The following is a 16,447-nucleotide window of genomic DNA, read 5'->3' as shown; positions in this document are numbered from 1 at the left end:
GTTTTGAAGCATGTGGGGACTACAGACAAGGAAAGGGAAAGATTGAAAATGTCCTTAAAAACACCAGCCAGTTGGTTCGCGCACGCTCTGATGAAACGGCCCGGAATGCCGTCTGGACCCGCGGCTTTACGGATATTCACCCATCGGAAGGATCGGGTTACATCCGCTAGAGACGGAGAGTGAACTAACCTCTGTAGCTTCGGCCGCAAGAGCTCTCTCTGCGAGGGCAGTGTTATTTCCCTTGAAACGAGCATAAAAAGTATTTAGCTCATCCGGGAGAGAGAGGCAGCGGTGCTCATGGCGGAGTTTTTTATTCCCTTTGTAGTCCGTGATGTTATTCATTCCCTGCCACATGCTTCTAGAGTCAGTGGTGTTGAACTGTCCTTCAATCTTGTCCCTGTACTGGCGTTTGGCTACTCTGATAGTTTTGCGGAGAGCATAACTGGCTTGTTTATGCTGCTCCGCGCTCCCGGAATTAAAAGCGGAGGTCCGTGCATTAAGTGCCATGTGAACATTGCTATTAACCCATGGTTTCTGGTTGGGGTAGATCCGTATCGTTTTGGTCGGAACAACGTCCTCTACGCACTTTCTGATGAAACACGTTACGCTATCAGCGTAAACCTTTATTTCGTCATCAGAGGCGGACCGGAACATCTCCCAGTCCGTGTGATCAAAACAGTCTTGTAGCGTAGAATCTGATTGGTCGGACCAGCACTGGATCATTCTGAGGGTGGGTGCTTCCTGTTTCAGTTTCTGCCTGTAAGTGGGCAGAAGGAGAACGGAAGAGTGGTCTGATTTGCCAAATGGTGGGCGGGGGAGGGATTTGTAGCCATCCCGGAAGGGAGAGTAGCAATGGTCCAAAACCCGGTGCCCTCGTGTGTTGAAATTGATATGTTGGTGGTATTTTGGTGCGACTGATTTGAGATTGGCTTTGTTAAAGTCCCCGGTCACAATGAACGTGGCCTCAGGGTGCGTGGTTTCCTGCTCACTTATACTCCCGTACAGTTCCTTGAGTGCCCGTTCTGTGGCAGCTTGTGGTGGGATTTACACAACAGTGATAATGACTGCTGTGAATTCCCTCGGTAGCCAGAATGGTCGACACAGAAGCATGAGAAATTCCAGATCAGGAGAGCAGAAAGACTTGATAGAATGTACGCTCCTCTGATCACACCAGGATTTGTTGATCATAAAACATACACCACCACCTCTGCTTTTACCCGAGAGGTCTTTCACTCTGTCCGCTCGGTGCACGGAGAACCCCGTGGGTTCGATGGCTGAATCTGGGATCTCTGCAGACATTCTTTAAGGCAGATAATGCAGCAGTCCCTCGTCTCTCGTTGGAAAGAGATCCGCGCTCTCAGCTCGCAGAGCTTGTTGTCCAGAGACTGAACATTTGCCAGTAGAATACTGGGTAGCGGGGTCGATTTGCGCGATGTCTTACTCTGATGAGAATGCCAGCTCTATTTCCCCTTTTCCTTCTGCATTTCCACGGCCGGGCAGCCCAGACAAAGGGCTCCGCTGGCGTGTTTGTAAACAGCGGGTCGGCACTGAGGAATTTGAAGTCCGGTTTTCGGTGTGCAATTGCAGAACCAATGTCCAAAAGTGTTTGTCTATCATATACAATAAGACAGACAACATCCAAGACAAATAACATGAGAACTGTAAACAAAATAAATAAAAAAACTGCAGTGTTGTGTCGGAGCTCGCAACGCAGCAGCCATACTCGGCGCCATCTTGAGTCCAAAAGGTTTGTGAAGTGAACAATGCATAGCTAAAACCTTAAAGTCGCTGTTTTAAAGGGGCATTCAGTAGTTCTCTAGTTAGCATTACTCTTCTTCATGTACTTTAAGTACCAATGTGACAGTGGCATTTGACGCTGTACTGCCATCTGTCGACGTGGATCAGCATGATCGTCTCTGCTGCTCCCGCCAGCTATGGAGTATCATTTGCATCTGGAAAATGTCAGAGTTTGAGGTCATTTGTAAATTTATTTAATACTACTACAATATAATTGCTTTGCCTAAAAACAAACATCACAATTCAAGCAAACAGACTTCTAAATTTAAGGACAGATTATTATTGTCCCTCATATCAATAATCTTTAAAGACTGTCTAAGTTTCACGTTATTTCTAAAGACAGTTATTAAAGAACTGCTTAGCGCGAAATAAACCTCAATTATCTAGTGATACAGAAAGTCATGGTAAAGGAAAGATTAGAATTGTTTTTGATGATCAAATTTAACATGTCCATGAATACTGTAATTGAAGAATTTTTGTTTCCAAGCAAACCACTGTCATGGTTTATTCAAAATTCACAACAATCGCTGTTCCAAGCTACTAAACGAATGAAGATGTATGCCATTTCATAGAAGTGGAGGTAGATGGGCCCCTCTAATAGCTGTGATAAAGAAAATAAAATTACACGTTGCTTTCCGGTTGCATTTGTTAACACCACTGAAAACTGTCCATTACTAACATACGTTGACTACACGCGTAATTTTAATTAGTTCGAGAGAAACTTGTATGAGTTTTCTGTAAATTCCACTGATACCATTTGAGAGAGTGGTCTAAACAATTAATAATGTCTTACCTGTCCAACAGAAAAGCAACATCAGCATCAATAATCATGTTTTTCTCCATCAAATCTTTCCACCTTGTGTATGCCATACCAATGTTTACTCTAGTTTTTTGCCTTTACCGGTCTCTGTTTTATTGCTTCTGACCTTTTTCACTTCTTCGGCAGTTCAGCTACTGAATCTCCTGTTGTCTCTGCTTCTAAATCATGATAATAAATATGTTCCATGGGCTGAGTCGGAAACCAGGAAAATGCTGCCTTCAGAGGCAGGATGAAAATAAGTTGCTTTTCAAACTGTTCGGAGATCAGTTTCTTTAAGAGATCCATTCATTCAAAACAGCGGTCAGTTAAGCCATTAACTGATTAGGCAGCATGCAGCAAATTAGCTGTCTATGTTTTCAGATGCAGCCACTGTGTTCTTTTTGCTATTCGCGTAACCAAAAAACACTGCGCTTAGCATAGACGGCAGCCAATGAGTGCGAGGATTCTCCTCTTCGACGTTTAGTGAAACACAGTGGGTCATGTGATTTCAACATGGTGAAACACATTGAAGGGGGTGACCTGCACAATGTATAATAAAAACACTTTTTATAGAAAACAATGAGTACAGTCTTCATCTCATGTGAGTGTACACCATTCAGATCACTCTTAACAAAAACACTATTCATTTATTAGTGTAAAAAAAAAATTGCCCCAAATTACTGAATGAACTTGTGAACTTTAGATTATGCAAACGAGTACTACACTGAGAAGGGTGGGCCACACCATGTGTGCCACCTCTGATTTCAACAGCCAGTCAAATTTCAAGATCAGAAAGGTGCCAAACTGCAATCTCCTCATCAGGAAGGGATAAAAGTACCCTTCCAACAGACACACCCCATTCTGAGTCTCTGGCCGGCAAGGTAGGAAGAATTATTAACAGATCCTCCAAATTTCTGAGTCTCAGGAGTGGGAGACAACAGTAATGACCCTGTTCTGAGTCTCCACTCCACAGAGAAGAGTGTGACAGAAACGCCTTCAGTCAGAATATGTGAGCAGAATGGAAGCGGAGCTGCATGGTTTTGGCTGGTGCGAGGACCGGGTATTTTTTAAATTAATTTATTTATTTATAAATCAGAGCATCATTGTTTTCTCTCGCTCCAAGAGCACTCCACCAGTGTTCATTTTTTCACCGTTTTTTTTAGTCATAGTTTTAGTATTTTGATGAAAACATCCTCTAAAATTAGTCAATATTTCGTCATCTCATATTCATTTGTTTTAGTCAGTTTTAGTCAACGAAAATAAAATCTTTTAGTTGATGACAATGTGCAAAATGGACAAAAAAGTGTGTCAAACTGTAACACACCAACCTTTAATCAAATATTCAAACATTTGGGGAAAACAATTATAAACATTTTCTAATTTTAAATGTATCAAACATATAACTATACATAGCCTACTGTCCTTGTTGTGAAGAAAAAAAACTGAGCTCAAAAATAATGAATAGACTGAAGTACTAGCTACTTTTTAGAAGTTAGCCAACTGTATTCTGAATTCTTCATGATTTATAGACTTATTAATTTTCCGTGAAAGGATATTACATTGTGTGTAGGGTGTTTCTTATGGAAACAGTGTATTCACAACGCAAGTTACGCAATGCAAATTACGCATATTCTGACTAGCACGTTATTTAGTTTAAGTTCATCTGTTCATTCGCTTCACTGTGCAGATGTAAGTTGTTACATTACACACAGTTGTGCTCAAAAGTTTGATACCCTGGCAGAAATTGTGAAACTTTGGCATTGATTTTGAAAATATGACTGATCATGCAATTTTATTTAAGGATAGTGATCATATGAAGCCATTTATTATCACATAGTTTTTTGGCTCCTTTTTAAATCATAATGATAACAGAAATCACCCAAATGGCCCTGATCAAAAGTTTAAATACCCTTGAATGTTTGGCCCTGTTACAGACACACAAGGTGACACACACAGGTTTAAATGGCAATTAAAGGTTAATTTCCCACACCTGTGCCTTTTTAAATTGCAATTAGTGTCTGTGTATAAATAGTCAATGAGTTTGTTAGCTCTCACGTGGATGCACTGAGCAGGCTAGATACTGAGCCATGGGGAGCAGAAAAGAACTGTCAAAAGACCTGCGTAACAAGGTAATGGAACTTTATAAAGATGGAAAAGGATATAAAAAGATATCTAAAGCCTTGAAAATGCCAGTCAGTACTGTTCAATCACTTATTAAGAAGTGGAAAATTCGGGGACCTCTTGATACCAAGCCAAGGTCAGGTTGACCAAGAAAGATTTCAGCCACGACTGCAAGAAGAATTGTTCGGGATACAAAGAAAAACCCACAGGTAACCTCAGGAGAAATACAGGCTGCTCTGGAAAAAGACGGTGTGGTTGTTTCAAGAAGTCCCCTTTCTGCTGGTCAGAGTAGATTGTGAGGGAGGTTAATACATTCAGTGACCTATATGAGAGTGGAGTGTTGAGATCTTTTGAAAACTTGGTTCAACATTTTGGGATTCCCAGATCTCAGTTTTTTAGGTATTTACAGCTGCGCCACCTGCTCTGTACTATTTTGGGGAGTAGCAAACACCCCACAAAAGCAGCAGATACTCTGGGAATGGTGATTACTGCTTTTGGAAAAGGTCATGAGGCATCAGTGCATTACTCCCTGCTAATTCAGTGTTTGGGGGACGGGGCTTTAACTTCTATTAAGAGATTATGGGAGAAAGATTTAAACTTGGTATTGGAGGAGGGAGTGTGGGTTAGGATTCTAAAAAATGTCAAGTCTGCATCTGGAGATGCAAAGGTGTGCCTTATGCAATTCAAGATTTTACATCGATTCTATTGGACCCCCTCTAGATTGTATAGGCATGGTCGTAAAGACACACCCACCTGCTGGTGATGCCAATCAGAAGATGGAGACACAACCCATGTTTATTTGGTGGTGTGTTAAGATCCAAGAATTTTGGTTGAAGGTTCAGAGCTTTTTGTTTTGTCCCAGACTCTGTGTTTTGGGCGATGGGGCGGTCATCGATGTGGGGAATAAACACATAAAAAAATTGGGTTCTGACCAGTGTAATGATCGCCAGACAAATTATTTTAAGGGGATGGAGGCTGGCTGGAGCGCCCCCATTTCAGGAGTGGTGCATATATATATATATACACACACACACACACACACACACACACACACACACACACACACACACACACACACACACACACTACCAGTCAAAAGTTTTGAAACACATTCTTTATTATAATTTTTTTCCACACATTTTAGAATAATAGTAAAGTCATCAAAACTATGGAATAACATAAATGGAACTATGGGAATTGTGTTCCGGCTAAAAATCCAAAATAAATCAAAACTGTGTTATATTTTAACATCTTCAAAATAGTCATCCTTTGTCTAGAATTTGCAGACATGTACTCTTGACATTTTCTCAACCAACTTCTTGATGTATCACTCTGGGATGCTTTTTAAACAGTATTGAAGGAGTTCCCATCTATGTTGGGCACTTATTGGCTGCTTTATTATTTGGTCCAAGTCATCAATTTAAAAAAAAAATGTAATTACATTTTAGTTTTATAATGAAATAAATTAATATGGTGGCACAATTATATTTTTGTCTACAAAACTAATTTCAAAAATGTAAGCATACAGATCAAAAGATTTTTAAGATCATGAGAATCATTTCAGTCAAGTGTTTCAAAACTTTTGACCGGTAGTGTGTGTGTGTTCATATATATATATATATATATATATATATATATATATATATATATATATATATATATACACACTATATTGCCAAAAGTATTCGCTCATCTGCCTTTAGACGCATATGAACTTAAGTGACATCCCATTCTTAATCCATAGGGATAAATATGACGTCGGCCCACACTTTGCAGCTATAACAGCTTCAACTCTTCTGGGAAGGCTTTCCACAAGGTTTAGGAGTGTGTTTATGGGAATTTTTGACCATTCTTCCAGAAGCACATTTGTGAGGTCAGACACTGATGTTGGACGAGAAGGCCTGGCTCGCAGTCTTCGCTCTAATTCATCCCAAAGGTGCTCTATTGGGTTGAGGTCAGGACTCTGTGCAGGCCAGTCAAGTTCTTCCACACTAAACTCGCTCATCCATGTCTTTATGGACCTTACTTTGTGCACTGGTGCGCAGTCATGTTGGAACAGGAAGGGGCCATCCCCAAACTGTTCCCACAAAGTTGGGAGCATGGAATTGTCCAAAATCTCTTGGTATGCTGAAGCATTCAGAGTTCCTTTCACTGGAACTAAGGGGCCAAGCCCAGCTCCTGAAAAACAACCCCACACCATAATCCCCCCTCCACCAAACTTCACAGTTGGCACAATGCAGTCAGACAAGTACCATTCTCCTGGCAACCACCAAACCCAGACTCGTCCATCAGATTGTCAGATGGATAAGCGTGATTCGTCACTCCAGAGAACGCGTCTCCACTGCTCTAGAGTCCAGTGGTGGCGTGCTTTACACCACTGCATCCGACGCTTTGCATTGCACTTGGTGATGTATGGCTTGGATGCAGCTGTTCGGCCATGGAAACCCATTCCATGAAGCTCTCTACACACTGTTCTTGAGCTAATCTGAAGGCCACATGAACTTTGGAGGTCTGTAGCGATTGACTCTGCAGAAAGTTGGCGATCTCTGCGCACTATGCGCCTCAGCATCCGCTGACCCTGCTCTGTCATTTTACGTGGCCTACCACTTCGTGGCTGAGTTGCTGTCATTCCCAATCGCTTCCACTTTGTTATAATACCACTGACAGTTGACTGTGGAATATTTAGTAGCGAGGAAATTTCACGACTGGACTTATTGCACTGGTGGCATCCTATCACAGTACCACGCTGGAATTCACTGAGCTCCTGAGAGCGGCCCATTCTTTCACAAATGTTTGTAGAAGCAGTCTGCATGCCTAGATGCTTCATTTTATACACCTGTGGGCATGGAAGTGATTGGAACACCTGAATTCAATTATTTGTATGGGTGAGCGAATACTTTTGGCAATATAGTGTATATATATATATATATATATATATATATATATATATATATTTTTTTTTTTGTGTGTGTGTGTGTATATACTCATGTGACCACAGGAATGTTTGTTGAGGGTCAGGGCGGGGTTGGAGATCAAATCAAATCAAATCACTTTTATTGTCACACAGCCATATACACAAGTGCAATAGTGTGTGAAATTCTTGGGTGCAGTTCCGAGCAACACAGCAGTCGTGACAGTGATGAGACATATACCAATCTACAATAAACATCAAATTTACACAACACAATTTAAAATCTTTTGGGAGGGGGTTGGGGTAATAGTGGGGGTTAAATGTTGATTCTATGTATATATGTTTTACTTTTCTTTTTTTTTACTCTATGAATCAATAAAAAATGTTAAATCACAAAAAAATCAAATAAAAGCTGGTTTTATTCTACATGGAGAGGGTTCGAACATGGGGGCTGCCATGTTAGAATCACATGACCAGCCGAATATTTCTCGTTTAATCTCAGTATCCATCCTGTTATTTAACACTTTCACTCATTGATTAAAGTAATCATGGCTGACTGTGAATACTAAATTTCTACAATGGCATCTGAAACTGAAAACTACTGGTTTTAAATGATGCTGCAGTGAAGCCGCTATGTGTCATTGTAAGTTTAAGATGACACAAAGACAAAAGTTACTGAATTCACCTTTTAATATTCTAGTGTAGAACATTCTGAGAACAGAATTATAGGGCAAGTATAATTTTAGAAATTAAATTTAGAGCAATAATAGAAAGGGCAAAAATACATATGCCTTATATATATATATATATATATATATATATACCTATATAAATCCATTTTTGTAATTTTTTCTCGTTTGGTAATTTCATTTATTTTTTATAATTTCTTTATTTTAATAACTTATTTTTAATATTATATTTATTTAATAAATACTTGGGCTAATATTATTGATCCAATAAAGCACATTGAAGCTTTTCTCCTAGTATTGTGTATTTATTTTTCATTTAATACATTCAAGGTGAAGGTCTGTGATATTTAAAAAGCATTCTGAAATAACTTTACAGTGAAGCGGTAGTTTTGCAATGGTGCAAATTTTGCTATGGAGCGACCACGGAGCAGGGTTCCTCTTATCAGTGAGTTTGGAGGATGTGAGGAGTGGGAAATGGACAACACAGAGTGAAGCTGGTGTGAGGTGATTATAAAATGCTTTGAGCACGGAGGGAAAATTGTTGCCGCTCCACTCCATTAACATACTCTGCGTACAACAAGGTTAAGCTCTCGCAAATCAACCTTCTCTTTAAGTTTCCTTTATCTGCGTGTTTTAGATTGTTTGGACCCTCTCAGTGCTTCAGGAGATCAGCATTCCTCAGCGCTTCATGTTCAAAGCCGTTGAAATGGAATCCAGCTCCTTTTCCACTGCAACGCACCCTAGCACAACTAGTGGAAGATGTTGCCATCACCGAGCTCATAGCCGAGCTCATCACTAGATCAAGCGGAAGTAAATATCACTATTTAAACTTCTTTCCAGAGACCTTGGCATTAGTGAATATTACCCACTCATGATTAGCTAATGTTCTTTAAATTGCATAACCTGTTTCTCCAATGACTTGCAAATAATATTTGAGTTATTTGTTTAGCTAGAAATAAGGTCTTCACCTTATTAGAGAAACAGCAGTTTATCTTTCCATTAAATAACAATAGACATACTCTGCCACTGCTACAACCACTCAACCACTTGCATCTTTCCATCCTGTGCGCTTTATTTTCTTATTCGTAGTAGCCTTTAGCAAATTAGTACCATTTAGTAGTTGTTGTTTAGTTATTCTTGTTAAACTTTTCATAAATAAAATTAATTGTATTACAACTGTGTCTTCCTTGTGTTGATAATACAGTAGGAGGCTCAAAAGGTTAGGCATAATTCAGCAAAATCCTTCAGATTATTCAGATGACCAACTCCATCCAATTTACATATTTCTAATTTATTGAATGGTCCATTTTGGTGCCCAGCTACGGTTTCACAAAAAAATAAATAGGAAAAATACTTCTGTAACAAAGGCGGCTGAAAAAGAGAGCAGGCACTGTTGCACTCTATAGGGCAAATGACAGTTCCATCAATTGGCCTAAACCTCTCTTGGGTCATTGGGCCATCTTGTTGAACCCTGATATGTGAATAAAGGGTTAACAACACCCGCATCTCAGTTCACCGAAACACTGTGCCTTAGGTGTAATAATGCTTGCATGCATGAGCTGACCAAGGCATATGCTTGACTGAACCTGAATATTGCACTTAAATATTTGGAGTGTTTATATTGACCGAGAGGTCGCTGCACAGCATGGGAGCTCTGAAAGAAAAAAAAAAAAAGAAAAAAAGAAAAAAGAGCATGTTCTTGTGCCCTGTGATAGAAGAAAATCTTTTAGGTATTGTAGCACCAGGCTGTTTAGATCTTAGCAAGTTAGCCAGACAAAGCTGCTATTAATGGGCACCATTCAGCTTTAATGGAAAGACATAAAGATCAAGAAGTTGCAATATTCAAAATTCCCTAAGCAGTGCATTTCAGATTGATTGCGACAATAATTTAAAATCGGGTTGTGTGCGTTCATATGCGGTTTCGTCAGATATTATCTTGTGAGTTATTGAATACATCTTTAGAGCATGCCCCGGTGTGTCTCACACCGCTTTTCACCCGTTCTGTTGTGATGAGCTCACTGCACGCATCAACAAACCCAGCGCGAGAGAGTCATGAACTAATAACTCTTTTGAACCGGGTCTTTTTCATGAATCACCCAAAAAGATCTGAGGGCTTCAACTCAGGAGCTCAGGTTAGCAGTTTGAATCAGATTCACTTTCTCAGTGAATCAGCCATCAGTGTGTTCACAACAGGGAGCACAGACATTTCAAAATAGAAGTCCCATGTGTTTTTTGGGCTTCTTTATCATTAAAAGTCCTGCACCACTTATATGAAATCCAGCTTTTGATACTTAGGACAGTTGAGGGACTCATACACAACTATTACACAAGGTGCAAACATTCATTGATGCTTTAAGAAGGCAACACACTACTATATGCATACTATGCTTTATGTAAATATCTGCTTATGTAGACTCTGAAGGGCAGTACTAAATAAAAATAAAAATTATCTCTTATATTTGTATAAATTAAGAAAGGGGTGTGAACATTGATGAGACAAAAGGGGAATGCAAATGTGCATATATTCTCAACTATATATACTGTTTATTAAACCTTCAATGAATGGGTTATCAGTTACAATGCTGAAAGGCCTACATCAAGTTAAATGTGATGATACATTATTTACTCCTTGCTTATCTTTGTCAGTCAAATGCCCAATTGTATTTGGGGGTGTGGATGGAACAAGGGATGGGCAGCCAGGCCTGTGGTACCTGAGAACTGGGGTCCTTGCTCCTCTGTGCTGATAAGAAGGCAACAGCCATGAAATATTCAGGCCACTCCAGGTAGTCCTGCCTTTTCTTCACCACATCTTCACTGTGTGTTCTGGTGAAGTGAGAGAATAAACATAATAAGTAAAAATATACAATTTCTGTTGCTTTGAGTACACACAAAAATAAACTAGGGTACATCTATACATCTAGGGTTCTAGGATAGAACAGACCTAGGATCAAGAATCAGATGATCCTTCATCAAATCAAATCAAATCACTTTTATTGTCACACAGCCATATACACAAGTGCAATGGTGTGTGAAATTCTTGGGTGCAGTTCCGATCAACATAGCAGTCGTGACAGTGATGAGACATACCAATTTACAATAAACATCAAATTAACACAGCACAATTTAAAGTTTATTATACACATAATTACACACAACACAATATACAAATAATAACATACACTGTACAGTATACAATACACACAATATAGATACACATTATTCAATAAAAAAAGTATATATAGTATATATAGAATGTACAGTAGGTTGTATTGTATTGTATTGACATTCAGGCTGTCGGTTAATAGTAAGTTGTTAAGAGAGAATATAATATAATAATAATATAATTTATGACAGTCCGGTGTGGGATATAAGAGTAAGAGTAATAAAGTGCAGTCTGATGTGTTTTGATCATGGGAGATCAAGAGTTCAAAAGTCTGATTGCTTGGGGGAAGAAGCTATCATGGAGTCGGCTGGTGCGGGTCCTGATGCTGCGATACCGCCTGTCTGATGGTAGCAGTGAGAACAGCCCATGGCTCGGGTGGCTGGAGTCTCTGATGATCCTCCGAGCTTTTTTCACACACCACCTAGTATATATGTCCTGGAGGGAGGGAAGCTCACCTCCGATGATGTGTCTGGCAGTTCGCACCACCCTTTGCAGTGCTTTGCGGTTGTGGGCTGTGCTATTGCCGTACCAGGCGGAGAGGCATCCAGTCAGGATGCTCTCTACAGTGCAGGTGTAGAACCGTGTGAGGATGTGGCGGTTCATTCCAAACTTCCTCAGCCATCTCAGGAAGAAGAGGCGCTGATGAGCCTTCTTCACCATGACTTTAGTGTGGATGGACCATGTGAGTTCCTCAGTGATGTGGACACCAAGGAACTTGAAGCTGCTGACTCTCTCCACTGGTGCTCCATTGTCTCTCTGTCTTTTTTTCTGAAGTCCACCACAAGCTCCTTTGTCTTACTGACTTTGAGGGAGAGGTTGTGCTCCTGACACATAAAATGAATATAAAAATGAAATTAAAATCAATAATTTATACATGTAAGCCATAACATTCCATTATTAATTGTCATGTACACTCCTGTGCAAAAAAGAAAATGGGCCATGCCCAAAATGGCAAAAATAAAAAAAAGCTTTTAATGGTTTCCACAACAAATCACTGGTCAGGAAATTATCAAGAGTTAAACAAATGCACTCCTGGTGCACTTCTGTGAAACCATTTGCCCATTAACTTTTGCTGCAGTGAACTGTTTAGGAATAAGCTGGAAACAGGGAAATTCACTTATATGAATTGTATGCAAAGGTAAAATCATGATAATGATTAAAATAACATGTCTGTGTGAACAACATTTTACAAAAATATCTGATTTTTTTTCTTAAAAAGATTAGTTTGTGATCTGCCACACCTGATCCAGCCCATTAAATGCCTGATAACAAGTTCATAAATGGAACCAGGAGTGATAGAGCAGGGAGAGATCTACAGTATGCAGTGTTGCGAGTCCCAAGGTAGAGTGAGAAAATCTGCTCCAAAAAAAATTTTTTTTAAAAAATAAATAAAAAAAATATTATGCAGGGGTTGCTGTCAGAAACCACATAGCTGATCTGCATCAGGCCAACTGTAGCTATTCTGAAGTTTACAAGACCCTAAAGGCAGAGAAGATCCCTATTTCTCTATCAGCTATTAAGAGAATAGGTCAACGCTTTGAAATAACAGGTGATGTTGCCAGAAAGAAAGGATCTTGAAGGCCTAAACCCTCTTAAAGCAGCGATGACCACCTGCTGAAATGTACAGTTCTCAAAGACAGGAAAAAAAGCCTACAAGAACTGTCAGCAGAATTCAAGACCTCGGAAAACAAGACTCTTTCGAGAAGGTTTTCTAATGAAGGTTTTGCATCTAGAAGATGTGTTAAAAAGCCATTGGTGTCTCAGAAAAACATCAAGGACAGAATTAATTTTTTGGCAGAATATGGAAAGTTTGATTCAGAGTGGTTCAGCAGAGTTGTTGGAGTGACTAATCATGATTCGAGCTGCATGGTGATGCTCCAGAGGTGTCTTCGAAGATCTGGTGAGAAATGCAATTTAATTAATTTCTACCACAGTGAAGCATGGAGAAAGAGGTGTCATGGTGTGGGGAGCCTTTTCAGCTGCTGGTATTGGTGAGCTGCTTCACGGTGAAAAGTCAATTAATGCTTTGGAGTATAGGAGAATATTACAGAAAGGTTTGCTTCCCACAATTGACAAGTTGTTTCTAAAGTGGAACGTTCAGATGTTATTTTTCAAGACAATGCTGCTGCCCACACTGCAAAGACCACCAAGAAGTGGTTGAGAACAAGTCCATCAAGCTCATGTTTTGGCCTGGTCAGTGTCCAGATTTGAATGGGAAATGTTTTTCAACTACTAATCAACTGTTTGAACCCATTAACATTAAGTGGAACGACACTGACTCTTCTTTCTGTAAAAAGCTGTCCGCAAGTTTATCCACAAGGCTTAACATTTAAAGAAATCAAAGGGAAAAACTATCCCATACTAAGTTATCTATTTGTTCAATTCTTGCTAATTTCCTGACCAATGATTTCTGGTTAAGGCCATTTAAAGCTTAATGTTTTGAGCATTAATTGTAAGCTTAAAGCTTAACTTGTCCCATTTTTTTTGCCCAGGAGATTACCCAAAATGTGAAGTAAATGATAAAAGAGCAATAACGCCATCCAATAGGGGTAGGGGGGAAAAAAAAATTGTTACAATCTTTACACAACCTTTTCTGTGTAAAGTTATATCCAATTTTACAACTTTGTTGCCATTATGACATAATGTTAATAAACCTTAAAATGACTGTAAAAATTACGATTTAAACAAATTTACAGCATAACTAATACATGAGTTTTAACAGAAGACTTAATGTAAGTGCTTTTATAAAATTATAAACTTCACATTTCCATTAAACCCTCTAAAAATTGGCCCCCTTCACTTCCATTATAAGTGCCTCACTCACTACGCTTACATGGACACCAGAAAGTGGATTATTGCGAGAAAGCAGTGTTCCAGTTTACATGCACTGTTTAAGTGTTGCACTCTTTTATACATGCAGCTCTGTCAGAAAGCAGTTATCTCCACAGCAACGTAATTTCACCACAACGCTTGTGTAAATTAACAAACATGGTATCCGAGTTAGACTTCACTATTCTATTCTCTGTTGCTTCGCTTTATTTCCAGATATTCCAGAGTTGTTCCTGTGTTTGTTTCCTCACCTTTCTATCGCAAACTGCAGCAGAACTGCACTGCAATAGTGGGGCTTCCCTTTACATAAAACTCTTTGATTCCCTCAGTGTTCCAGCGCATATACGCGAATATGAGGGACCGTTTATATTTTACAGTTGTGTTTGTAAATGGGTATAGATTATAGTGTATGTGCTTTTCTCACTATACTCCCAGAAATGTCTTGTTGACTTGTTGTTGGGCTCCATCCTATGACATTTGTTAATCGGTCTGTTCAAGCACATCCGCACTCCTCAAAATCCTGTTAGAATGCCACTTATGTGTTTACATAGCCACAAAAGCAGCTTTCTCCAGGAGAAACCTAGGTGTTAAACCGCTTTCTCTTAATCCCTTAAACAGCATAAGGAAATCAGTGTTCTCGTTTACATGACGTTTCAGAACAGCACTTTCTGCAAAAACCCTGGAAAAACCCATTCTCTTAAATGCATGTAAACGTGTTCACTGTAACTTCGAATTTTTGCTTTTTTTAAAGAAAAGGATGGACGAGTCAAACATTTTTTTTTTATTATTTTTTTGGGGGGAATCAACATTATGCCACAAATGCTGTCGATTGAACTTAACTTGTATTGGACCTTTAAGTCTTTTTAAACTTAATTCAAAGGGAAAAATTATTTTATTCTCTAAAAACAATAGCTTATGCCATTTTGCTTGTCAAGTCAGTATATTTTTACTAAAAAGCAAGACATAAAACATCAAACGTGTGTGTGTAATGGCAAAATACTGAGGGCTGATGAGCTGAATCTAATGGACATTGGAGAGAAACAATGCTGAAACAGTCATTAAACAATTTTAAATGTGCAGTTCCCTGACAACAAAGCTGCCACTTTGGAGTTTCCTTTCAGATCTAATGTGCTTTGACAGATCAATAAAAACTGTCACCTTTCCAATCATTTGTATATTTCACTACTGCCATCAGCACTTACTTTTTACAGGGCTAAAGCTGCCAAATACAACCACTAGAGGAGAGTAGTGTGCAGTGAGAGTGCAGGTCAGAGTGAGAGAACTCAATTTACAGTCGGTCTATTTATTAAATAAATACACAGTAATGAGGAATGTTAAACTGATCCATTAACTTTTATTTACAGATTTCAAAAGACATTTCAAAATTAGTGTAAATTGTGTTTTCACACTTGTCTTGTTTTGTTCAGTGAGGCTCATTATCTTATCAGTGATTATTTATAGCTTGACCAAAAACATATGAATTTGTTATAAATCAATATTTTAAAATATAACTTGCAACTGGGATTACAGAACTTTGTTTTTTAAAACTATTCCTGTGTTCCAATACACACGTGCATCTAATACATCTTCAAGTACTACTATAAACACTATAGTAACCATCACCACCATCATCATCATCATCATCATATTCTTGATCACACTTTTTATCAGTATATAAATCTCTAAGTGACACATTTATATTGTTATTTTGTTGCTGTTGTTTGTACAGACGTGTCCATGCTGGGCATCATAGTTTCGGTGTATAATAAAGCTCCAACATTAAAACTGCATAATGTAGCTACGCTTGTGTAAACACAACTGAATAAATCGTCATATTAGGTTGAAAAATTATTCTCTGTTCAGTCAAGAGATTCCTGACCTGGCACGTGCTAGTGAATACAGCAGTAAAGCAACGACAAAACACTTTACCCGTTGAGATGTGATGTATTGTACTTTTCCTTTTGGTCCATGGCTTAATCTGAAAATGCAGAGACTGTTTAATCGATATTCTTCAGATTTAATTCGCTTCTATTGTGATCCGCATAACCCCTCCATCTGCTCCAAGACCAGAAAATGTTCCCGCGAAAAACTAAAGTCCAGCCTATTTTTTTCCGGGTAGGTCAAAGCGCTGAGTTGTC

General features: G+C 39.0%; 1 protein-coding gene across 1 annotated transcript in view; it reads right to left on the bottom strand.

Annotated features, from left to right (window-relative positions):
• Positions 1–16,447, bottom strand: part of dctd (dCMP deaminase) — an 81,496-nt gene extending 65,049 nt beyond the window's left edge. Inside the window, exons 1-2 of the mRNA XM_051703028.1 lie at positions 16,239–16,447; positions 11,029–11,140 (exon numbers count right to left, since the gene is read on the bottom strand). Of these exons, the coding sequence (XP_051558988.1) occupies positions 11,029–11,140; positions 16,239–16,279 (153 nt within the window). The 5' untranslated portion in view covers positions 16,280–16,447. The remainder of the gene's footprint in view (positions 1–11,028; positions 11,141–16,238) is intronic.

Source organism: Myxocyprinus asiaticus, chromosome 7 (assembly GCF_019703515.2).
Source record: "Myxocyprinus asiaticus isolate MX2 ecotype Aquarium Trade chromosome 7, UBuf_Myxa_2, whole genome shotgun sequence".
Lineage (NCBI taxonomy): Eukaryota > Metazoa > Chordata > Actinopteri > Cypriniformes > Catostomidae > Myxocyprinus > Myxocyprinus asiaticus.
Note: the sequence above shows the minus strand (reverse complement) of the source record. Positions and strands in the feature narration are given on the sequence as shown.